The sequence below is a fragment of the Thermochaetoides thermophila genome, assembly GCF_000221225.1.
Source record: "Thermochaetoides thermophila DSM 1495 unplaced genomic scaffold scf7180000011820, whole genome shotgun sequence".
NCBI classification, from domain to species: Eukaryota; Fungi; Ascomycota; class Sordariomycetes; order Sordariales; family Chaetomiaceae; genus Thermochaetoides; species Thermochaetoides thermophila.
Genome location: NW_006383036.1, coordinates 2,169,145 through 2,189,483, shown reverse-complemented (window position 1 = coordinate 2,189,483; position 20,339 = coordinate 2,169,145). Strand labels below are relative to the sequence as shown.

General features: G+C 49.9%; 5 protein-coding genes across 5 annotated transcripts; 1 reads left to right on the top strand and 4 right to left on the bottom strand.

Annotated features, from left to right (window-relative positions):
• Positions 1–1,529: 1,529 nt before the first annotated feature.
• Positions 1,530–3,254, top strand: CTHT_0055910 (uncharacterized protein; the record flags this gene model as incomplete). The annotated part of the gene is made up of 4 exons (XM_006695856.1): positions 1,530–1,797; positions 1,860–1,911; positions 1,967–2,178; positions 2,239–3,254. The coding sequence occupies 4 exons, from the start codon at positions 1,530–1,532 to the stop codon at positions 3,252–3,254; spliced, it is 1,548 nt and encodes a 515-aa protein (XP_006695919.1).
• Positions 3,255–4,196: 942 nt separating this feature from the next.
• Positions 4,197–4,862, bottom strand: CTHT_0055900 (uncharacterized protein; the record flags this gene model as incomplete). The annotated part of the gene is made up of 2 exons (XM_006695855.1): positions 4,197–4,424; positions 4,482–4,862. The coding sequence occupies 2 exons, from the start codon at positions 4,860–4,862 to the stop codon at positions 4,197–4,199; spliced, it is 609 nt and encodes a 202-aa protein (XP_006695918.1).
• Positions 4,863–7,973: 3,111 nt separating this feature from the next.
• CTHT_0055890 (uncharacterized protein) lies at positions 7,974–9,832 on the bottom strand (the record flags this gene model as incomplete). Its single annotated transcript, XM_006695854.1, has 5 exons — positions 7,974–8,844; positions 8,899–9,284; positions 9,347–9,414; positions 9,470–9,506; positions 9,674–9,832. 5 exons carry the CDS (start codon positions 9,830–9,832, stop codon positions 7,974–7,976), a joined length of 1,521 nt encoding a protein of 506 aa, XP_006695917.1.
• Positions 9,833–13,680: 3,848 nt separating this feature from the next.
• Positions 13,681–15,257, bottom strand: CTHT_0055880 (endoglucanase-like protein; the record flags this gene model as incomplete). Its single annotated transcript, XM_006695853.1, has 4 exons — positions 13,681–13,741; positions 13,834–14,185; positions 14,453–14,819; positions 14,880–15,257. The coding sequence occupies 4 exons, from the start codon at positions 15,255–15,257 to the stop codon at positions 13,681–13,683; spliced, it is 1,158 nt and encodes a 385-aa protein (XP_006695916.1).
• Positions 15,258–16,565: 1,308 nt separating this feature from the next.
• CTHT_0055870 (uncharacterized protein) lies at positions 16,566–18,214 on the bottom strand (the record flags this gene model as incomplete). Its single annotated transcript, XM_006695852.1, has 5 exons — positions 16,566–16,581; positions 16,888–17,262; positions 17,325–17,727; positions 17,801–18,077; positions 18,146–18,214. The coding sequence occupies 5 exons, from the start codon at positions 18,212–18,214 to the stop codon at positions 16,566–16,568; spliced, it is 1,140 nt and encodes a 379-aa protein (XP_006695915.1).
• Between the last annotated feature and the right edge of the window lie 2,125 nt (positions 18,215–20,339).

The window sequence follows — 20,339 nt, the reverse complement described above, 5'->3', positions numbered from 1 at the left end:
CCGCAGGCCATGTTGAGCCCAAGCCGACTGCTCGGCACTTCTTCGTCTCACCGGCTCGGCTTTGTGAATTTCAAGTACGGCAAGACGTCATAGGCCGACTTCACGCGAACCCAGCACCAAACAGCCAAACCTTGACTCCACACTTGCGGCCCACAATCCTCCATGCAATATGCAGTCAGAGGGCCTGTCGTCCCGTAAGACGACAACGGCCAGCGGCCAGTTTCTGTTATCAAGCTGATAGGATGAACGGCTGCCAGGGAAATTGAGATCGAAGGTTTGTGCCCACAGCGATCAACATCTGTGGCAATAATGCTCTGCTCAACTTGATTCATCCGCCACTCACCATCAGCTTGGATGAGCACAGACCTGGGAAGGCGGAAGGCTGAAAGGAAGACGGCTGACGGCTACCTCTTCCAGCTAAATTAAGTACCGCTAGGGGAAAAATATCTTCTTCGAGCCTTAATAGACGCTCCACTTCATCCGGCCGTTTGGTTTCCAAATACCGCGCTGTCCGGCGAGGGCCCTTTCCTCCCCCACTTATAACACCATGAGCCATGGAAGACAAAAGGGCCAACACTCAACTCTCGAGCAATTATCTCAGCTTAGAGGTTCTGGAACGTCGATGTTCTTCTGGCAGCCCGTGTTTCTGGTGTTCTGGACCGTAGAGGCACCGTTTGGCTGTTGTTTTCCTTCACACGTTCTTTTCTCTGCATCTCTCGTCTCGCGAATCCAGCACGTGGCTGCACTTATCGACACCGACGACTGTAGTCTCGCGTTTTTCTCGACGGCGAGACGCCGAGCCATCCGGCCAAGCCCGGCCAACCAATGTCTTTGCCGTGCTCTGATCTCCACATGCCGATGCCGGGGACGCTTGTCCAGTGGAACTTGGCGCGGGTGGCGTTGCCAAGAAAGGATACTCACACTCCCCGACTCGGAGACTCCTGCGATGCTTGAGAACCACTTCAGGGGCCACGCCGTCTTAGGCTCTGGATATCACTTGGCGTTCGGGCACACCAGAAGCCAGCTCCTTGCAAGAATGGCGGCTCTGGCCAATGAAAGTCCACCGCGACCCGAAGGTCTGGGGCCGATGGAAGGCAGATTCGCGATTGTCCCGCTCGCGAACAGTCGTCGCGTTGGGCTAAGATTTACACAGGGGATGACGAAGTTTTTTGCTGTGCAGTCATTACCGAGCCTTCCCGAGCAAGGCTTCACGTCTACAGAGCTGCTGGATATAAGTGTAGAGTCTTTCCCATGTTCCATTCGCCATTCCGATTCATGTGCAAGGTGTTGTGTGATTGGCAGTAACCGGACTTTGCATTTCCTTTCCAGTTCGATTCGAGCACTTCCATTCGTTTCCCCAACTTTTGTGAGCAGTACGAAAACCACAGTAAATCTTGACGAAAACACTTTGATACCTTTTTGCCGACTCCCGGAGAAAATATTAGTTACATTTGTCTCGACATTACTCTTACTCAACGATCATTGTGTTTTATAGCAACATAAAGAACCCACCAAACATCGCAAACGTCATGGAAAAAGGCAACAAGGCCCCCTTCGGGGACACCCGACAAGACTACAAGTTAGTCAGGTTCGAAGAAGGCGACCCTGGTAATCCTCAAAACTGGTCCAAGGCCCGCAAATGGTACTGCACCATGATTGTCGCCATCACATGTTTCGTTGTCGCCTTCTGCTCCAGTGTTATCACCTCCGATGTGGACGGCGTTGCCAAGGAATTCAATGTCAGTCACGAAGCGGCTCTTCTCCCAATTACTGTTTTCGTCGTGGGTTTTGGTGTCGGTAAGCATCTGTCGGCTCTGTTCCTCGCTCTGAGACAGCCCTTGCTGACACTGATGCTTTAGGCCCCATGATCTTCGCCCCCTTATCTGAGGTGTACGGAAGACAGATCATCTAGTAGGTCTCCTCCGCAGAGTTGGGAGATCTAGCTGCTGACCTGTCTTATTTTTAGTACCTCGACTTTGCTGGTCGCCGTAGTTTTCATCATTCCCTGTGCCGTTTCCAAGAACATTGGCACTCTCATTGTGTGCAGAGTCATTGATGGCATTGCGTTCTCTGCTCCCATGACCCTGGTTGGCGGTACTCTTGCCGATTTGTGGCGTAACGAAGAACGTGGTGTCCCAATGGCTGCTTTCTCTGCTGCTCCCTTCATCGGTCCTGCCAGTATGCGACCCCAGTCTGCTGTCAAGACTCAAGTTCTTGCATGCTAACACTTTCCCACAGTCGGTCCATTAATCGGTGGTTTCTTGTCCGATGGCGCTGGCTGGCGGTGGCTTTACTGGATCCAGCTGATATTTGCCTTCGTCGTTTGGGTTCTCATCTCCTTCACCGTGCCTGAGACTTACGCGCCTACCATTCTGGCACGTCGTGCGGCCAAGCTGCGGAAGCAGACCGGTGACAACAGCTACATCACTGAGGAAGATCTCGACCCCACTCCCTTCGGTCAGAAGATCGCCATCTTCTTGATTCGCCCCTTCCAGCTGCTCTTCCGCGAGCTCATCGTCTTCCTTATCAGCCTATACATGTCTGTCCTCTACGGCCTGCTCTACATGTTCTTCGTTGCCTATCCAATCATCTTCGAAGTTCGCAAGGGCTACTCTTCCGGCATCACGGGTCTGATGTTCATTCCCGTCGCCGTCGGTGTCATTCTTTCCGCCCTGTGCTCGCCCTTTGTCAACAATCACTACATAAAGATGGTCAAGAAGTACAACGGCAAGCCGCCGGCTGAGATTCGCCTCATTCCCATGATGCTCAGCTGCTGGTTCATTCCAATCGGTTTGTTCATATTCGCCTGGACTTCATATCCCCGTCTTATCTGGGTCGGCCCTTGCTTGGCGGGTCTTCCCATCGGCTTCGGCTTCATCTTCCTGTACAACGCGGCCAATAACTACCTCGTCGACTCGTACGTGCACCAGGCTGCGTCGGCACTTGCCGCCAAAACCTTCATCCGTTCCTTCTGGGGCGCCGGTGTTGTGCTCTTCACGGAGCAGATGTACGACCGCATGGGCGACCAGTGGGCCTCCACTTTCCTCGCCTTCTTGGGTCTGGCTTGCTGCGGCATTCCGTTCCTCTTCTGGAAGTATGGCGCAGCCATTCGCAAGCACAGCAAGTACGCCTACCATAGCGACGACGAGACCTCCGACTCGGATCTGGACAACAAGAACATTGACCCCAATGCGCCGCTGCACCATGATCTTGAGGATCTGCGTCGTGCCCGCAGTTACGTCAGCAACCCTTGAACGGTTAGCTGGTGTATAGGTTTATGGAGTTCGACGAGTCTTAACCCTATTAGGGGGGGGGGGCAGAGATTGCTCTCCCAGTTGTTCTGTCCCGTTGGGCCCACTCTTTGGAGCCATTGACCTCAGGAACGCGGTCCATCCGTTAATTGTTAAGTCGCAAAACGACATAACGATCTTCTCACAACACAACAACCCCAAGTAGCGGGTCGAGAGCTGGTCGAGTCAGCGCCATTGGGGTTGGGAACGAAGAGAACCAGAGCCTGATCGCAGCATTGGCTTCGGCCCAACATTTTAAACAGATGCCTTAACCAAAAGGGGGTACTGGAACAGACAAGCGGGCGGCTGTTGGCGGTTTCAGAACGCCGTTGATATTTACTGTTGGCTGGGGATGGTTGGCGTTGGTGCTTTTTGTCCGTTCAGGGGTTGGCTTTCTCTGCTTTAACATAGGCATCGGTGCAAAGGTTACACGGATGGGCCGCATTGGATACCAGATAGATATCTACATCAAGTAAAGTAATAGAAGACAAATGTCAAAGACATTCTGGCTGCCCTCTCTTGATATGCTCGCTGCTAGCGAGACGATGTTACCCGGTTTTGCCCTGGCCCAGATAGTTTATTTACGACATATTCTGCACCATCATGTATGCAACGGTACCTATTTATATACACATTCATGCCAACTGCGTGGTATTCCAGTCGCGAATGGCTCATGCGGAGATGCTACAACTTCCAGAAGCGAAAGCAACGAAACGCCCCACAGACCCCTTCAAGCATGAAATTACAGATTTCTTGGCTTTGGAAGAGAGACCCAACGTTTGCATCAAAAACTTTTGTACTCTGCAAACATCTACAAAAGAAACGAATCAACTATATAACAGAAAGCTTTTTAATAGCAACAAAACTCACAATCTGCCATCCCCTACCCTTCCTAAATTGGGTTGCTCAGCAGCGCCGCCACTGGAGCTCCCAGGTCTCGGTCTGAGCCTCAAAGTAAGCGCGACTGTTGCCGCTGAGCACGCCGCGGAAGTTGACGTTCATAATACCAGTGTAGCCGTCGCTACCGGTGCAAGGGGACCAGGCGAGCTCACTGCTATCGGCCTTGCTGACCAGAGTGACGCTGCGGCTAATGGTGTTGCGGCTGTCGTTGCTGACGGTGCCGGAGACAGTGCTCTGATAGCTGATGTTAGCCTCATAGCGCAAAGAAAGGCAACTGAGAAGTTAGCTCACAGTCTTGGTGGGGTTCTGGCTGAAGAACACAGTCGTGTAGTGTGTAAGCGATGTGCCAGGGGTCAGGACCAGGCGACCCTTAACCTGGCTGCTCTTGAGTGCGACTTGCCAGCCAGGTCCGGCACCGCTGGCCTGGATGTGAATTTGGCAGTTGGCCGTCGTGTTGGTCGGCAGAGACAGGGTGAAACCCTGGTAGGTGAAGGTCGGGTCGTTGAAGCTACCCGACAACTTGGGATCCCTGACGCAGCCGTTGCCGGAGTAGGTAATGCTAGTGATCTTGGGGGTCGGAACGGCGATGTCGGCGGGAGACTCAGCGGCTGGAGCGGCGAGGGCTGAGCCAGTGGCCGCCAGGAAAACAGTAAGATAGGATAGAAGACCCATGGCTGAATAGTTTAAAGGTTTAGTGGTTTCCAAAGAAGTTTCGTTGATCGGTGAGTGTGCGAAAAGGCTGGTCGAGGGATCTCTAGGAGATCAGGGTCGAAAAGTTGCTGGGTTTGAAACTCTCCAGGATTCACGGCCGTGATTCTGCAGAGTAGCGTTTTGTCCTTATATGCCAAACAGGCCCCTCGAGAGCCCCATGGTGACGGTGACGGTCCCGATGCATTGCGAAGGTTGGATTTGGGTCGCCACCATGTTGTCGGTCGAATGTCAGGTCGTCAAGATTTTGGTTGCGGAGCTAGGCAATTTATCCATATTGCCTCCCGCAAATCCGACTGCCAGGATTGGCAAGTTGGCTGTTCTAATTTAAGATCCAAAAATAGGTCCTCCCGTTAACCCTTGGTACAAACCAGTGCCAAGCGTCGCTACGAACCAGAGCGGGAACCCCGGAGGCAAGCAAGTAGGCGAGGTATGGACCAGAGAGGGGAACAGAGACAACTCGTCCCCAAGACATCTCATGTTACTGATATATGCGCTGTTAGACTCCGTCTGAAGGTATGCATCTGAGTAGTATTGAGTCCAGCCCTTTCTCACGCTTTGTCACACCACCTGTTGCTTGTGTCCCTTGCTTAACCAATGTCTTACTCACTGTCGGGCCACGTTGGGTAGCGTTGTGCCTGGCTATAAGAGATGCTTGGAGATGGGGTGCGCTGTAAGGTGACGACGGGAATGCTGCTGGGTGGCACATGTAGCGGAGGTCAATTCCGATGCGACTAGCATGGAGGTTCATGTCCCGGAAACTTCTCTGGGGGACCCATCGGCTGTCCTGTTACTGCCTTGAGCAGCCCATGGTAAGCTTAACTTCTGCATTTACAGCATACGCAGGGTGGTAAAAAGAGCCTAGTGCAAAAACTGAGTAGGAGATTGCAACCTGTCCTGGACCTCGAGGTATGATTGCATGCAACGGTTCGAGTTGTATTGGAAGATGTGGTCCTATTTATGGCACTTCAATGCTTCTTTGTGCTAGGGAAGAAACACATCCCAGAGAGTAGGATAAGGAAATGTGGAGGTGACGTCCCGGCTATTAACTTTTTGCATGTCCGTCGTTTTTGAGAAAAAGAGCCCCCGCAAAAGAAGACAGAGATAACCCATCTTCGATAACTTGGAATGTGAGCGATGCCCTTTTTGGGGGGACCTAGATGATGAAAAGCACAAGAATATGTGTGTTACTATCTTTTCAAGAAGTGCTAATGATGAGATTTCGCACAATCATGCGCCCGGAACACTCTTCCGCTCACTAAAAGCTGCATCTACCTGAACATTAGTTGCCGATGAATGGCTTAAGTTTTGTGATACAGCCTTCATTATCTCGCAATATATGGTGAAAGTGTGTATGCAAGCCAGGTGCAGTGTTGTTGTGCCGCTTTCAAAAAGTGTTTTCACCATTTTTCACTGCTGCATCTTCACATCCACATCATGCTGTATCAGTGGATTTATCGAGCCGTTTGTGCATGATGTTCATAGACTGGTGGGCATTGAGTTTCTGAATCTATGGGTTCATTCTAGATCATGTCATCTTGAGGACAATCGGAATCATGCAGAGGGGGAGAAGGGCCGGAACCATAAGTTCTAGCCGATTATAGACAGGTTCAACCACTCCAGCCAACTTTGGCCACAGCGAACGATCGCTAGCGAGGCCAACTAAATGTCGCCTACAGCACTTGAACGCAAAGAGCGATATAGAAGAGAAAGGAAAATGTTGGTTTTTGGCTGTGTCGACAATTTTATAGCTCACAGACTCCTCTCTTCGGCCAAACCCACTTTTGTGAAGATGACCATGGAAGTTCTGGAGCTTAGAGATGAAAGCACTTTTCCACCAAGGTAGCTATATTTCATTGTAGCAATGGAGAAACTGCAGTGAAAGCCTTGTTTTGAAGGTGGAAAGAAAGAATGTTGTACTACACCACCATTTTGCTCACACAGGCTAAGGAAGAGCAATTCCATGAGAAAGTAAAACAGAGCAGACATTATAAGAAACAGAAAATGATGATAGATGCGGAGCAAACAAGGCTCAAGTTGAGTATCATCCAAAATCCTTTCCAGTGCTCATATAGAGCCAAGGGTAAGATGTTTCACAACAATCTTCGGTCGATGAGTGCACAATTGTTAGGCTAAAAAAGATGATGTTTACTAGGTAAGCACTTCAACAATTTTGGTGAAGTAACTTAAAAATCATGCGACTTGAACATGTGACTTGAATGCCCGAGTGTCCTTCTACATAGGGCAGGTCTTGCAACCTCAGTAAGGTATAACATCAAGCTCCAGCAGCCAAAGAACCATCTGTGGTAGAAGGGACGCTAAGCCTATACCATATAATGCAGCGGTTTCTATCTTCATTATTCTATTCTTTCACTCCTGCATCCCTTCCTTCCCTCCTTTCCTCCTTCCTACTCTTCATCATTTTTATTGTTATTTTGTTTCTCATGTTTAACCCTCCAGTCATTCCCCTCCGAGGCAATCTATTTCTTTTGGCATGGCTTGTGACATGAGGTAAACGGCACCGGGCACGCCATTCAACACTGAAATGGAGATGTTAGCGCTGCGCCGTTAAACCTCCGTATGGTTTACCCTCTGAAACTCAAGGGCAGATACTTGACGAAAAGAGGACATAAATTTTAGCACGCAGCCTAATTCCCCACCACGATCACAAGTACATATCGGAGTATTACGAAGTAACCTTTCTGAGAACTGAAGAGTGCACAACTGTCAGTTCTAACCAACCTATCAACCCTGAACGCCCAATCCCATTGAATTTACCATCCAACAATGTGGTAGTGACCGAATATGTTACATCGCCCCTCATGAGAACAAACATGACATCCGCGTCGGGTATCAACAGATAGAAAGAATGTAAACATCATTAACGTAATGCGAAATCGTGATCATGAGCGAAGCAGCTTCGTCTGTCAGCCACAGGCAATTGGACTAAGGAAATTTGTTGAAAGCGTATCTTGATGCATGAAGCATGCTCACGGCAAGCTGCAGCCCGTACTCATGGTCTAGAGAATGAAAAGTCGGCGTGTCGGCGGGAATTAAGGAGAACCAATTCTTGATTTATGCGGACATTATATTCGTCGGGCTCTCCGATTCTTTCTGATCACGCCTCTCGGTCCCCGTTTGGGCCGTGGACAATCGGAGGTGAGCTCTGGGAGGGGCTTGCAGAGTGAAGATATGCTCCTCACCCTGCGTAAGAGGTATCTCGTCTCGTTTCTCATCAAGGTCGTGGTCATCGTCTCCTTCACGGTTCGTTGCACGCCCCGTTGTCAAGGGATCCGCGGCTCTAGCGACTGCAGGGGCAGATGCTGTGGGGGAAACAGCTGTCGTGGTTGTTCTTGATAAGTTGGTGCTGCCGATGGAGCGTTGGGCCTCTAGATCAAACATTGTATGATGATGGCTGTGGCCGTGGAGTTCATTGTGATGTAGGTACAAAATTTCATGGTACTTTTCGGTCGGGTCGTCACCATCGCTCGTATTTCCGTCACCCTCAGAGTTTGCAGTGTACAGCACTCCGCTGCTGTTTCCGTGTCCTCGTTTGCAAGTGCATTCTGGGAGGAGACTACGTCGGCTTGGATGTCGGTGATTGCTATTAGGATCCGAGCTGGGATCTGTGATGCTGTCGGCGGGACCATTTACTTTCGATGCCTGGCTAGCAGCGTCACAGTGTGACTCAACGTCGTCGTTGTTGATGGGTGTGATCCAAGGCAGTGTCGGGTCGCGGTGGTCTTGTTCCGGGGAAAGCAGTCGCGGAAAGACGCGCTCGATTAGGGGCTTGAGGGTCATAATGCAGGCGCAGGAGATTGCGGAGTTGACCTCCACAGTGGTCCAGTAGATCAAGGGGGCGCTTGTGTAAAACGCATCCATGGAAGGGTATGGAACATAAATATCGATGAGTTTCGTCAGGCGAACGATGGACACAATGCAGACACTAAAAAGGATCAGGTCAGCTGGTTGCCCTAGGAAAAGCGGAGGACTTGCTTACAAGAAACCCAACGCAAATACGCCAACAAGAGCGATCTTTTGCCGGCGAGGAAGCCTCATCTTCCAAAGTATCGGCAGAGGAAGCGCAATAATAACGAGATCAGAGGCGATATGGAGCGCAGAGTTAAACCAGTACATGCTACCGGGGTGGCAATAAACAAGCTTCTTGGAGCCGAGCGTCCAATCCCAAAAGGCCTGTAAGGGGACGCAGACAGTGAACACAGTTGCGACTAGCCAGATGCTGACAGCTAAGACCAATACCATGACAACTAGTATCGCCTTTTTCATCTTGGAGCTGGAGCTGAAAATGCGCCGGTAAAGTAAGAGGATGGACACCCGGGTGAAGACAAGAGACGAGGTGTAACAGAGAATACCATACCATGCTGCCTTTGGCGAACGTTTAGCAAACGCAGACTGTGGGAAATATGGGAAGGGACATGTCAACATACTCGTTGGAACTTCGCTATATTTGAGAGCTCCAGTTGCCAGACATGCTTTCCCGCTCCGTGAGAGAGTTCTATGGATTCTGTCAGCAACCGGCATGTCACTCAACCTGGCAAGGAGCAACTAACGTTCAAAGGTGCTGCCCACGAGACCGGCGGAGCAGAGCTAGGAAGGTCAGCAGAGCTGTTAGCATAACAAAGCAGTAGACATGTTCTTACAAGAGCCAGCAAAATGCACCAATCCGAGTGACATAGCACGCGATTGACCCATCTCGTGTAAAAGCGAATTATCACGAACCCAAGGCCGATGAGAAAGGTAATAACTGTACAAACGGCGATATCCACTTGTAGCGATCGCCCAGGATTCGGCGGTATGATCCACGATGGTGTCGGAAATGCAGGCGTCGTGCTGGTCGAATCACTCAAGTTCGTCGGTACGGTAGTGTTGTCTGGCCATATCCACACAACGCCTACGTCTGTAACTTCAGACATCTTGGCCAACTCCTCATTGCCTGATATAGTGAAGATGACGTCCGCGATGTAGGGGGGTCTGGGGCGCCCGCCGACATATACTGACAGCGCCCTGCGGACTCGGTCTTGTCAGGGGCGGACGCGTTCCCTCCGCAGACAGTTTGATGGTTGCAAGGGAACGAGTCCGGAGGAGGCACATCTATCTGAGGTAGCAGCTGATCGGGGAGGTTTACCGTTGGTGGCGGGCAGAATCGGGGGTAGGCAGGTAACGCGCAAGCAACAACAGGCGAGCCACCGTTTTTTGAGGGGCCAACCAGAAACACAAGAGACAATGCGGTAGGGTCTCAGGTCAAAGCAGAGCAGAAGAGGTTGCCGACAGAAAATGCGACTCAAGGTGGCATGGACCCAAAGTTCGGTCAGTGAGCCGGCCGGACTTTATCGTTGGATCTGCGGGGAAGCGCTTAAATTGAGAGCTGGTATACCAAAAACAACCAAAAACAACAGTGCATGATACATTAAGTACTATGGAAAATGCAAGACGAGATTGAAGGGGGCCCAAACATAGGAAACTCGAGAATACTAGCTGTGAGAAACTTACTGGCTTGGAGAAAAAAAGGGAGTGTTTCTGTCTGCAATGGGGAGAAAGACAATGAAGTGATGGGGTCAAAGTTCCAAAAGAAGTGAAATTTGAGAGCTGGGGCGCCCCGGCATCTCGCCGAGACACCACTTGTCGTAATGTAACCAAGATTAGATGATACGCAACCTTAGGCTGGCGGCTATACTGCTTCAGCATACCAATCTGACTTCTGACAAGTTTGTTTTCGTCAGCTGGCTGCCCGATTTTCATACAGTACTTGCCAACTGAAGTACTCAAAGTCCCTCGGCTTGCAGCCATCCAAAAAGGCATTGCATACCTAGTATCTTTGCATGCATATTGATGGGGAAATCGCGCGTTCATACAGCAGACGGAAATCGATGCTCATAACAACACCAGAACTGGTCGTACCCAGCTGGAGCCGGCCTGGATCGGGGACTCTGGTTCGAAAACCCCGTACTCTTGGCGTCCGATATTGTGGGGAACCCCCGGGCCATGGCTGAGCTTTAAAGACGTAGATGATGAGATGCTCATCTCCGATTGGCTATTGCTCTGACCTTGTTGGTGATGAAGATAGAGTACGTACCTTGATCGAAGGCATCGTTCGGAGCTCAGACACAACCCTCTCGAGACATGGCAACCACGCCTCTTCGTTTCGTTTCAGCCCTACCTAGTGGGTAACGTCCTGACGTTTATGTTTCCTTCTGGGATCATGATTTGGCGGTTCGGGATCCCCACGTGGAGTTCTCGCTTGAACCGCGGCGTGGTTCCGCCATGCTGGGGGTTGGCAGCATTGGCATTGCTTCAAAGACGGCAGAATCTCAGCGAATTATTCCCAACTGCCGGCAAAAGACTCGTTCCTGATCAAATTACTCAAATGCTGTCACTGTTCATGGAAGATATTGGTGGAAAAATGAACCCACATCTTTCAGTGTCCTGCAGATAATTACAGGGATATTTGAGATCCTGCTATCATTCGTATTTAATAAAGCTTGCAGCCTTAATTCTTCGGTTTTATACCTACCTCCAGGGTTTATCGTAAGGAAAGGGCAAAAAAAGAGAAAGACAAGAGAAGACGAAGAGACGAAAAGAGAGAACAAAGGAAAGAAGAAGAAGGCGGAAGCGAAGAGTATAACAAGGAAGGAGAAATATATTAGTCTTAGTGTCTGATTATATGATAAAGAAACAGGGAGAGATCAGAGGAGAAGCGATCCATCATAGGCACAAAGAGAAGCGATTTTGACCTGCTGCCATGGTGTCTATGTTTGTTGGGGAAAATAAAAAAGGTGGAAGATGCGAGGAACCGGGCCCTTGAGAAAGGGAACGGCACCTACAAGGGTCCTCGTAGAAGAGGATCGAACTTGGCGTGCTCAAGAAACATGAGAAATGACTTGCTCAAGGCATGCCGATGTGTGCCAAGTTTACAGCAAACCTCACCCAGCTGACTGCACGCTGAGATAGGCTGACTTTATGGGGTATTCCAAGTGCCTAAAAAGCTATAACCACAGTAAGAAAGTTAAAGAAAGAGGAGAGTGGAGCTGGCGATGGCACGAAGCAATCTTCTGTTTAAATCTCTCTGGAGGTGCGTTTCCAAATTATTGGTTCTTGCTTACCTTTGCGACTGTTGGTCGACAACAGTTAGGGACAGTCAAAAATCGTGTCATAATCCGACGAAAGGAGGGTTTGAGGTGTCCTACATCTCCTTGGCATGACTTCCAATCGCCATGCTCTTTATCCGTTGTTCGGCACGATGGCTTGAGTATGACCCCAGCTATCGAGGAGGATCTCCTACTTCGATCATAGCTAATTCGTTCTGGTCAGGGCGAAGTCGGGCTCTGCAACCTCCACGTGGTGTCACCTAGGCAATGCAGCTTCGCTGTAGCCGATGCAGAGCGCGTTTCACAGTTTCAATCGTCAAATAAGATTTTGCTGTAAGTAACTTAAGGACTGCTCGCTTTCGGATCAGCTTTAGGTAGACTGAAATAGATCTTTTAGCACTGTGTTGTATCGGGTGGTTTGGGAACTGGCAGTCGGCCGGAAAAAAGTAGAGGGGGACTCGGAGGAGGTATTGAGTCGGTGCACGGGGGGGTTGGAAGATTTTTAAATCAGGCAATTACTGCTCCATATCAATATCTAAGATCAGTTCCTTGTGAAGTTGGCAAGTGTTGATAGCGCAAAGAGTTTTACGTTGTTGCTACAATTGAGAAGCCGCATCCCATAACAAACAACGTAAACCTCGAGCGTGGGCTCTAGAGCGCTGATCCAAAAACACTGTCGTTGAGACGTTGACCGTTTGTTGAGCGAAGGCGGGGCGGGTGGGCAGCGCGCCGCATGCATTAATTGAGCTCCGCCATGTGGGCAATCAGCTTTTACTTTTTGACTTTGCGAGCTCAATGATCTGGCAAGGGATATGATGTTGGTAAATGGTAATTTCCCACATATATGTAAGGCACTGTTCCCATATGCAGCGCGGCGTGGCCCTTGTGTGCGATGTACCCGACTGCAAGGACCAATGACGTCGATGCAGGCCGTAACCAGGAAGTGGGGCAGCAAAATTCTGGATGCCGGATTTCCGACCTCACCATGAAGCTTGACCGACCTGCTACCATAACAGTTTTTGGAGAACGTAGTTCGAGAAAACTAGTTTGTTGGGTCCCTTTCCCATATTCCACACACAAGTAGGTATTTTCCGATTAGCACAGTTGGCCTTTAGTGAGCTTTAGCGGGTTTGAGTTACAAGCTGTTTCCCTCCTAAAGTACTGTTTCTGACTTGTTATTGTGACCTGTAACTCCATTTACCTTGTTTCTAGCTACGATATACCTAACTTTAAGGCTTAGCTTTTTATTCGTCGATTTGCTAGTTTTAACTCCGGGACTGCTTGAAATCGACGGCATTTTGAGCTTGGGTTCCCAGTTCTTATATTTGATTCTGAAAAAACTCCAAGCCCCCGGAAGGGCGTACCAAGGAATGTGGTAGGTATGATGAGTTTGGAGGGGTGGGAACTAAGTCAAATTCGACACAAACCCTCCGTTCGGAGCGAGGAATGAAGTGACGAGCGCAGTCTCCAGCTCAATATAGGTTAGCAAAAGTATGTACAGAAAAGCTGACAAGGTATCTATGTACAATCCATGTCATGTGACCTTGACTTGATCTTGGGATGCTTGTCCTGCATGAGTTTTAACCACAGTTCTAACTCTGGCAATGCAATGCAGCGTTCAAAGGATGTATGCTCATAAGCGATCTTTGGACGTTCTTTGCAGTTATTTAAGTGATTCAAGCGTACTGCCGCAGCAAGTCGATGTAATAAGTGTATGCGGTGCCTGAGGGAGGCTCACTGTTCGACATAATGTTAGCCAAACTTTCTCGAAATGCAGAAAACAATAAGAAAAGGGGGAACAGAACATTGAATAAATATATGATGCCCACCAAGGACCAGCAGCCCACCAGAGAGCGCCAGTCCAGACGTCGCTGTTCTCCCGGAGGTGGTCGAGCAGGCCGGTGATGGCGGTGCGGCAGGTTGGGTTGGCACCGCCTGCGAACTCGCCCAGAATGCCGAGCTTGCCGTTTTCGCGCAGCCAGCGAGTGGCACCAATCACACGCTGGACACCAGCTTCAGTGCTAACGCAAGCCTCGCTGGTTCCAGAGCCGTCGCTGTCGAGGTACTGGTGCATCTCATAGATGATCTTGTTCTCGGGGTCGGCCAGCGCGGCGAGGTTGGTGTTGGTAACATTCCAGGTCCAGGCACCGGTCCAGGAGTTTCCTTCAACGAAGATGTACTCTGTTTATAAGTTAGCTGTGATTGAACAAAGTTCCTGGCGCCAACACATCGAGCCCTTGAATCAAGCATCAAGCCTGACCCCATACCCAGCCTTAACCGTGGAGGGTCTGGAAATGTGATAACTATGTCCCCATAGACAGAATAAATAACAGCGTTTCCAACAAGTCAAAGTCAAGTCAAATTGTAAGGGTCGTCTTGACTTGGGTTTTGGGGACTTGATTGGTTGAAAACGCTGGTAAGTAAACAAACTCGAAGGACTGAACATACGCTGAGTAGCACCAGCAGAGCGAATGCCGTCAATGGCAGCCTGATTGAGCTGGAAAACGAGGTTCTGGTCCATATCATGATACTCGTTGTTGGTATCAAAGATGACGCGCGGGTTGTTGGCGTAGACCTTGGCGACATTGTACCAGAAGGTTTTGAACGCGGTTACATCGGTGATGATGTTATCGTAATAGCGACCGAAGTTGTGAGGGTCGAGGACGGCCCAAGCACCGTTGTTGGTGATGTAGTTGACAGTTTCGGTCAGGTTCTTCAAGTAACCCTGGTCGAATGCTGAAGTGAGGGTGTTGGGGACCAGGCGCTCCATGGAGAAGGCCACACGGAAGGTGTTCATGCCATCGCGGATGAGGGTCTGGATGAGCAGTTAGTGATGTTCAGTGACCTTGAACGATCGTTACAAGGTTCGACGCACCGAGATGGAAGAGGTAGAGGGGAAGATGAACTCGGTGCCCCAGCGGCCGGGGAAGATGCCCTTGCCGAACTCAGCGCAGGACTGGTTAACACCAAACCATTTAAACTTCTTGCTGCCGCCGCCAGGGGAGCTGGTGGTGGTAGTCGCCGGGGCAGACGAGATGGTCGAAGTCGGGGCAACCTGAGTCGTGGAGGTCCGGAGGGTGGTCGAGCCCTGGCTGGGAATGCACTGGCTGTACCACTCGTTGTAGTACTGGCAGTGGTAGCCAGAGACGCAGGTAGTCGAGCCTTGCCAGCCAATACCGCCGCACTGCTGCCAGGGTCCGCTCTGAGCGGCAACGCCAGTGGTGAGAACGCCAGCGAGGATATAAGATTTCATCTTGGCGATCCGAGCAAGCTTAACTTCGATCGATCGGCGATCATGAGCTTGATCTGAGGACAAGACATCTATAAGACTTCTTGGGCTTTTCGAATACAACTTTTATAATTTGTAGGTTGTCGGTAACAAGCCAGACGTCGGTTCAAAGCTAGGAGTGAGGCTCATGGGGATCGCGGGATGTGGACCCTCCGTGACCAGCGGTAATCAGGTTACAAGATCCCTAATTCCGGGGCCGGGCAGGGGATATCTTGGGACATGGTTACATGGTAAATGCTTGTATTCACGCGAAAGCAGCGCTGCAAGCTTGTTGTCGGGCCCATCCCATGGAATGGAGCCCGCCGAAGTTCCCATCAAGGCCTTTGGAGGGCGGTACAAGGACGACCGATTTCCCAAAATGAGGCGGTTGCCAGGGCGTGCTCAGCTGTGGTCAACCTTGCCATGATGTGAATGTGCTCAGGGGTTGAGTGATGAAAAAAAGCTCCTTAACCGACGACATGGATGAAGAGTCCCAAAAGAGACGATGTAACGCGGATTGTCCATCTCCGACATCCATCTTAAGGTTGACGCTCCGTCAGCCAAGACAAACAGGTTACCCAGTGTTTCAAAACACGGGTTAGCACTAAAGATTCTTGGGCAGATGATATCATTGTGGACTATTGCCCATGGCATTAAGAAACGGATTAGTGGTATTGAGGACTCACTTCGTTCATGTTCCTTCGAATTGCAACCTTCACTGCCATAATCAATAACATGCCACCGATCTTGCAGAAATGACGAAATTAATTGTTTCCTTTCGTATGGAACGGGATGTTTTGCTTCTGGCATCTTGATAAGCTCCGGCAAAGAACCAGCAAGGTGGGGGGTTCGGGAGAGTGAGCGCCGAGCGCCGGCGTCTCGGACGATGGGTTCACTTCCCGAGGATCCACTCCGAGACACGGATGCCAGGGATGAAGTTACTAAGGTCGGCACTACAAGTTGTCTTGCGACCTCAAACAAACAGCTTTTTCAAGAATCAATCTGTAGAGTGTCGCTATGCTATCCAGTCATCAAAACTCCTAAGATATAAGGACTCTATTTTCCTCTTCCTCGATCCCCCTGCCCTTTTCCGATGGTTCACCTTCGGTTCTTCCTTTCTAAACCTTAGACTCCAACCTCAGTTGTCGTGCCGGTTGTGCTGTGGGAAGGCTTCAAGGATTGTGTCCCTGGCCCCATATAGTAGTTCCTTCCATGCGCCCAGTAGCAACATGCACAAATTACCACTGAAATGAACACGACTATCGCATAGTTCATCTACTCCGAATATTGATGTTAGATCTCAGGCTCACTGCGTAAGGGTCAGTACTTTAAAGAAACACGACTCACATTCGATGGCGTTACAGGTAACCGCAGTGGGAGGAACAATATAATGGCGATAAAAATATTCCAAAGGACAGCAATGACGTTGACGGCAATGCTCCAACGTCCGAGATGCCAGGGCCCTCGCTCGAAACGACTTGGATACATCATCTTGCAGAGTATGGGCAATAAATAAGACACGTTAAGGGCAATGGCACACACAGTGAACACGGCTGCGATAGCTATCTCGCTTAAAAGCCCGAGGAGGCTTACGATCACGACAGCTACGGCATACCCCCATACCGCAAGGATAGGCGTGCCCCTCTTGACATCCACCCGTGTCCACATGCGTGCCAAAGGGACCAGCTCGTCGCGAGCCAAAGCGAAGACCATACGGCTACCAGCCTGAGCACCAGGGATGGCAACCATATTCATGATAATAACTCCACAAAGTGTGAAGAAGATGGCTGGAGCCCGTCCGAGTGCTTGAGTGAACAGCTCCACGACGGGTTGGCCAGATGGCGAATTTAGCAGCGGAAAGGGACCTCCTGGGCCCATGCAAAGAACCAAAACAAGGTTGAACACAAACCCCAAAATATATGTTGACAATGATGCAACGAAAATGGCGCGAGGGATGGTCAATGCTGGGGATTTTGCTTCCTCGGCGATGCTTGGGAAGCCCAAATTGTCAGCGTGGTATCGTTGAGGGTTATGAGATCAGTGCGAGCATACCGAGCAGTGCTGTCAGCACTTGTCATGATCCACGCGGGGGTAAGACAGCCAAACAGAATCGCGAATCCCGGGGGAGACCATCCTGATGTTGGCTGGAAGTCTGTGAAAGCATAGGCTAGGCTGTTCTTATTCTTCGTCTGAACCAGCAAGTAAACACAGGCGCTGACAAGCACGGTCATATGGAGCACCACATAGCTGCTGGTCAGACGGGTGAGCCAGAGTGTAGGCAAGGTGTTGATGCCGGCATGAATCAAGGTCAGCAACGCCATGGCTCCAACAACATGACCAACAGTGGGTTTGTATGTCGAGTTTGTGGCGATAGAGATGGCACCAAGGAGCATCTGGCTTGTGGCATACTCGGTCGAGGCGCTGCCAGCGATTGTCCCAATCAATGTAATCCATCCTGTGTGATCAACCGTCATTATCAGTATACACAATCTGTCTTACAAGATCCTAGGTGTTCAAGGGACACATACCTGACATCCAGCAAAGAAGAGGCATGTGCTTCTCAGGCGCCAGAAACCGTAAGGTGTAATACATTGCCCCGGCATTGGGATAAGCTGATGACAGCTCGGCAAGGCTTACAGCAAGCGCTAGAGCGCCTGCACCACCAACAATCCAGCTCCACATGATGGCTGCAGCGCCACCAGCCTGAAGTCCATAGACCCAAGTAGATATCAAGGAGCCATATATGCCGGATATGCTCATGGCAAAGCTGAATGTGGACCAGGAAGAAAATTCGCGCTTGAACACCTGGTCAAAGTCAGTATCTGCCAGTATTTTGAGGTCTGGAAGGCATGGCAAAGAAATTGGAGCAGTACTGGTTTGTATCCCATAGCTTCCAGCTTTTTGTCGGCTTCGTCTAAATGTTCGCTTGATGATAGAGCCATAGTGACTTCATTCCGAGGAGGGGAATCGATCTGCTCGGTACATGCAACAAAAACAGCTTTTTCAGAACCCTGGGCTGCTATGACTCTGTACTAGCATCCTATGATGAGTGAGAAGGACAAGAGAGCAGATATATCTACACTGCTTTGAACGCAATGCATGGGCGCATCGCGTCTTCTTGTAGGCCATATCCCTTCCCTTCCATCCTTCTCACCGCTCTGCTGATGGCACTCATCCTTTCAGATCAAGAATGATGTGGCAAGTGTGTTGACAGTTTCTGTTTGTCATTGTGCCGTTGTGTCAACCCGAGAACTTCCCTACTTGGCACACCGGCCCGACCTTTGGAGTTCTGTGGAACGCTGTCTGACTTTGGTTGGATTATAGTTTGCGAGATCGAGTATCTGCGCGTTGACTTCCATGTAAAGCTAGCAACCTTGATGACAGGTTGACAAGTTTTCGGGATCTAACTAGAATAACATCCGATATCGGAAAAAAAGGCCGTGCTAATTGTAGACTTCAAGTGTACATGCGTTGCTCGACACGTTAGTTTTTGGCAAAGTTAATCGCTGGGAATGGCTCCGATTGCTCAGTTCGTGAATCGTCACCGACACATCGCTGCCTGACAGCAGTAGTAACGTTTCTATGGACCTGTGCAGCAAATGGCACAGACTATCTTTCCATTCTCACCGCTGAACGAAGTTAGGGAGTAGTGTAGATAACTGGGACTTGGAGGATTGACATCACGAGATAGTTGGAAATTTTCACCGGACCACAGTCTTCAAAGTTAAAATGGAGATAGACCCCTTCCAATAGATTGTACTTAATGCATTAGCAGATACTGAACTTCACCTTGATGTGATTTCGCCGACTAGTTAAGGAATCCAAAGGATCAAAGTTGCCTGTTCAGATATCTCGTCGATCCATCCCCTGATCGCTCCAGCCTGCTAGTCATAGAGTTCGGATGTGATTCTGGAAGCTAAACTACCGGGTCGATGGCGGCTACTTCCGTCATGGCAGGTCGCCTTTTGAACCGGTGAACTGGTCATTAGAAGTCGGTGACAGGGGGGTAAGAAGAGCCAACGGGTCACATGTCCTGGGCTAGCCCCCATGCTTCCGTTCTATCGCCTGTTTTGCCCTCGTTACGAAGCAGCAAGCTAGATAAGTGCGAATCCTGTTGTCATTCGTCATTAATTAGTTGCTGGTTGGAACCAGTCAGTGTAGGCATTACTCACGTCCAATGGAAATGCACTTTGGTACATGCATGTACATGGAATGTCATATTCCGGTTTCGAGGAACAAAGACTTCATGAAATATCAGGCAACATGCGCATCTCGAACTGTCTGTAAAAGATGTAGCAGTGCATTGGGCATCCTTCAGCATATGGCTGTTGTCACGAGTTCAACACCGTACGTTTCCTTAAGTTTCATTCTGTTGGATAGAACACCGACGAGCGAGGTTAAATTGTCAGCGACATTGCCACAGCCCGCAGTTATCAACATTTCAGCCTGCCTGATGGTTGGGCTGGTAGCTTGCATCGGCTTTTCGGGGCAATATCCACCGAAGACACTGCCGAAAACATATATGCATAGCACGAGGACTGGGGAGTTTATGCAGATAGGTATTTTTGCGAAGCTCAATGTTTATATTAGACTTTCGAGATAGCTGTTGACCATTTACGAAGCATTGAATATTCCATCCACTTACCATACAGCTAAACTCTAGCTGTGTACCTATAGTACCCGGTACGTAATAGGGTCCTAGAGGTCCCTTTGCGCCCGACCCCACACTCATGTGTTGGCGATGTCTCTGGGATTCAACTAAAGCAATCATTACCATGCATATCGCACACGAAGGACCTAAGACCTGCGGAGCAAAATGACTGCCCTTTTCTTATGCCTACCTGAACAGCACATTAACCCATACTGTGACCTCTCTGCCTGTGGGCTGTGAGTAGTGTACTTCAGCTTGCTGTTGAAGGCTCTACCATGTGATCTAAGGAAAATATGACGCTGAGAAATGAAGTTCCCATGATACTGGTAAATGGCCTTTGAATGTGATTGTTGTGTTGAAAGCATGTCACTGTTGACAGCATCTTTGTAACAATGTGGATATACAGAAGTGAAAGA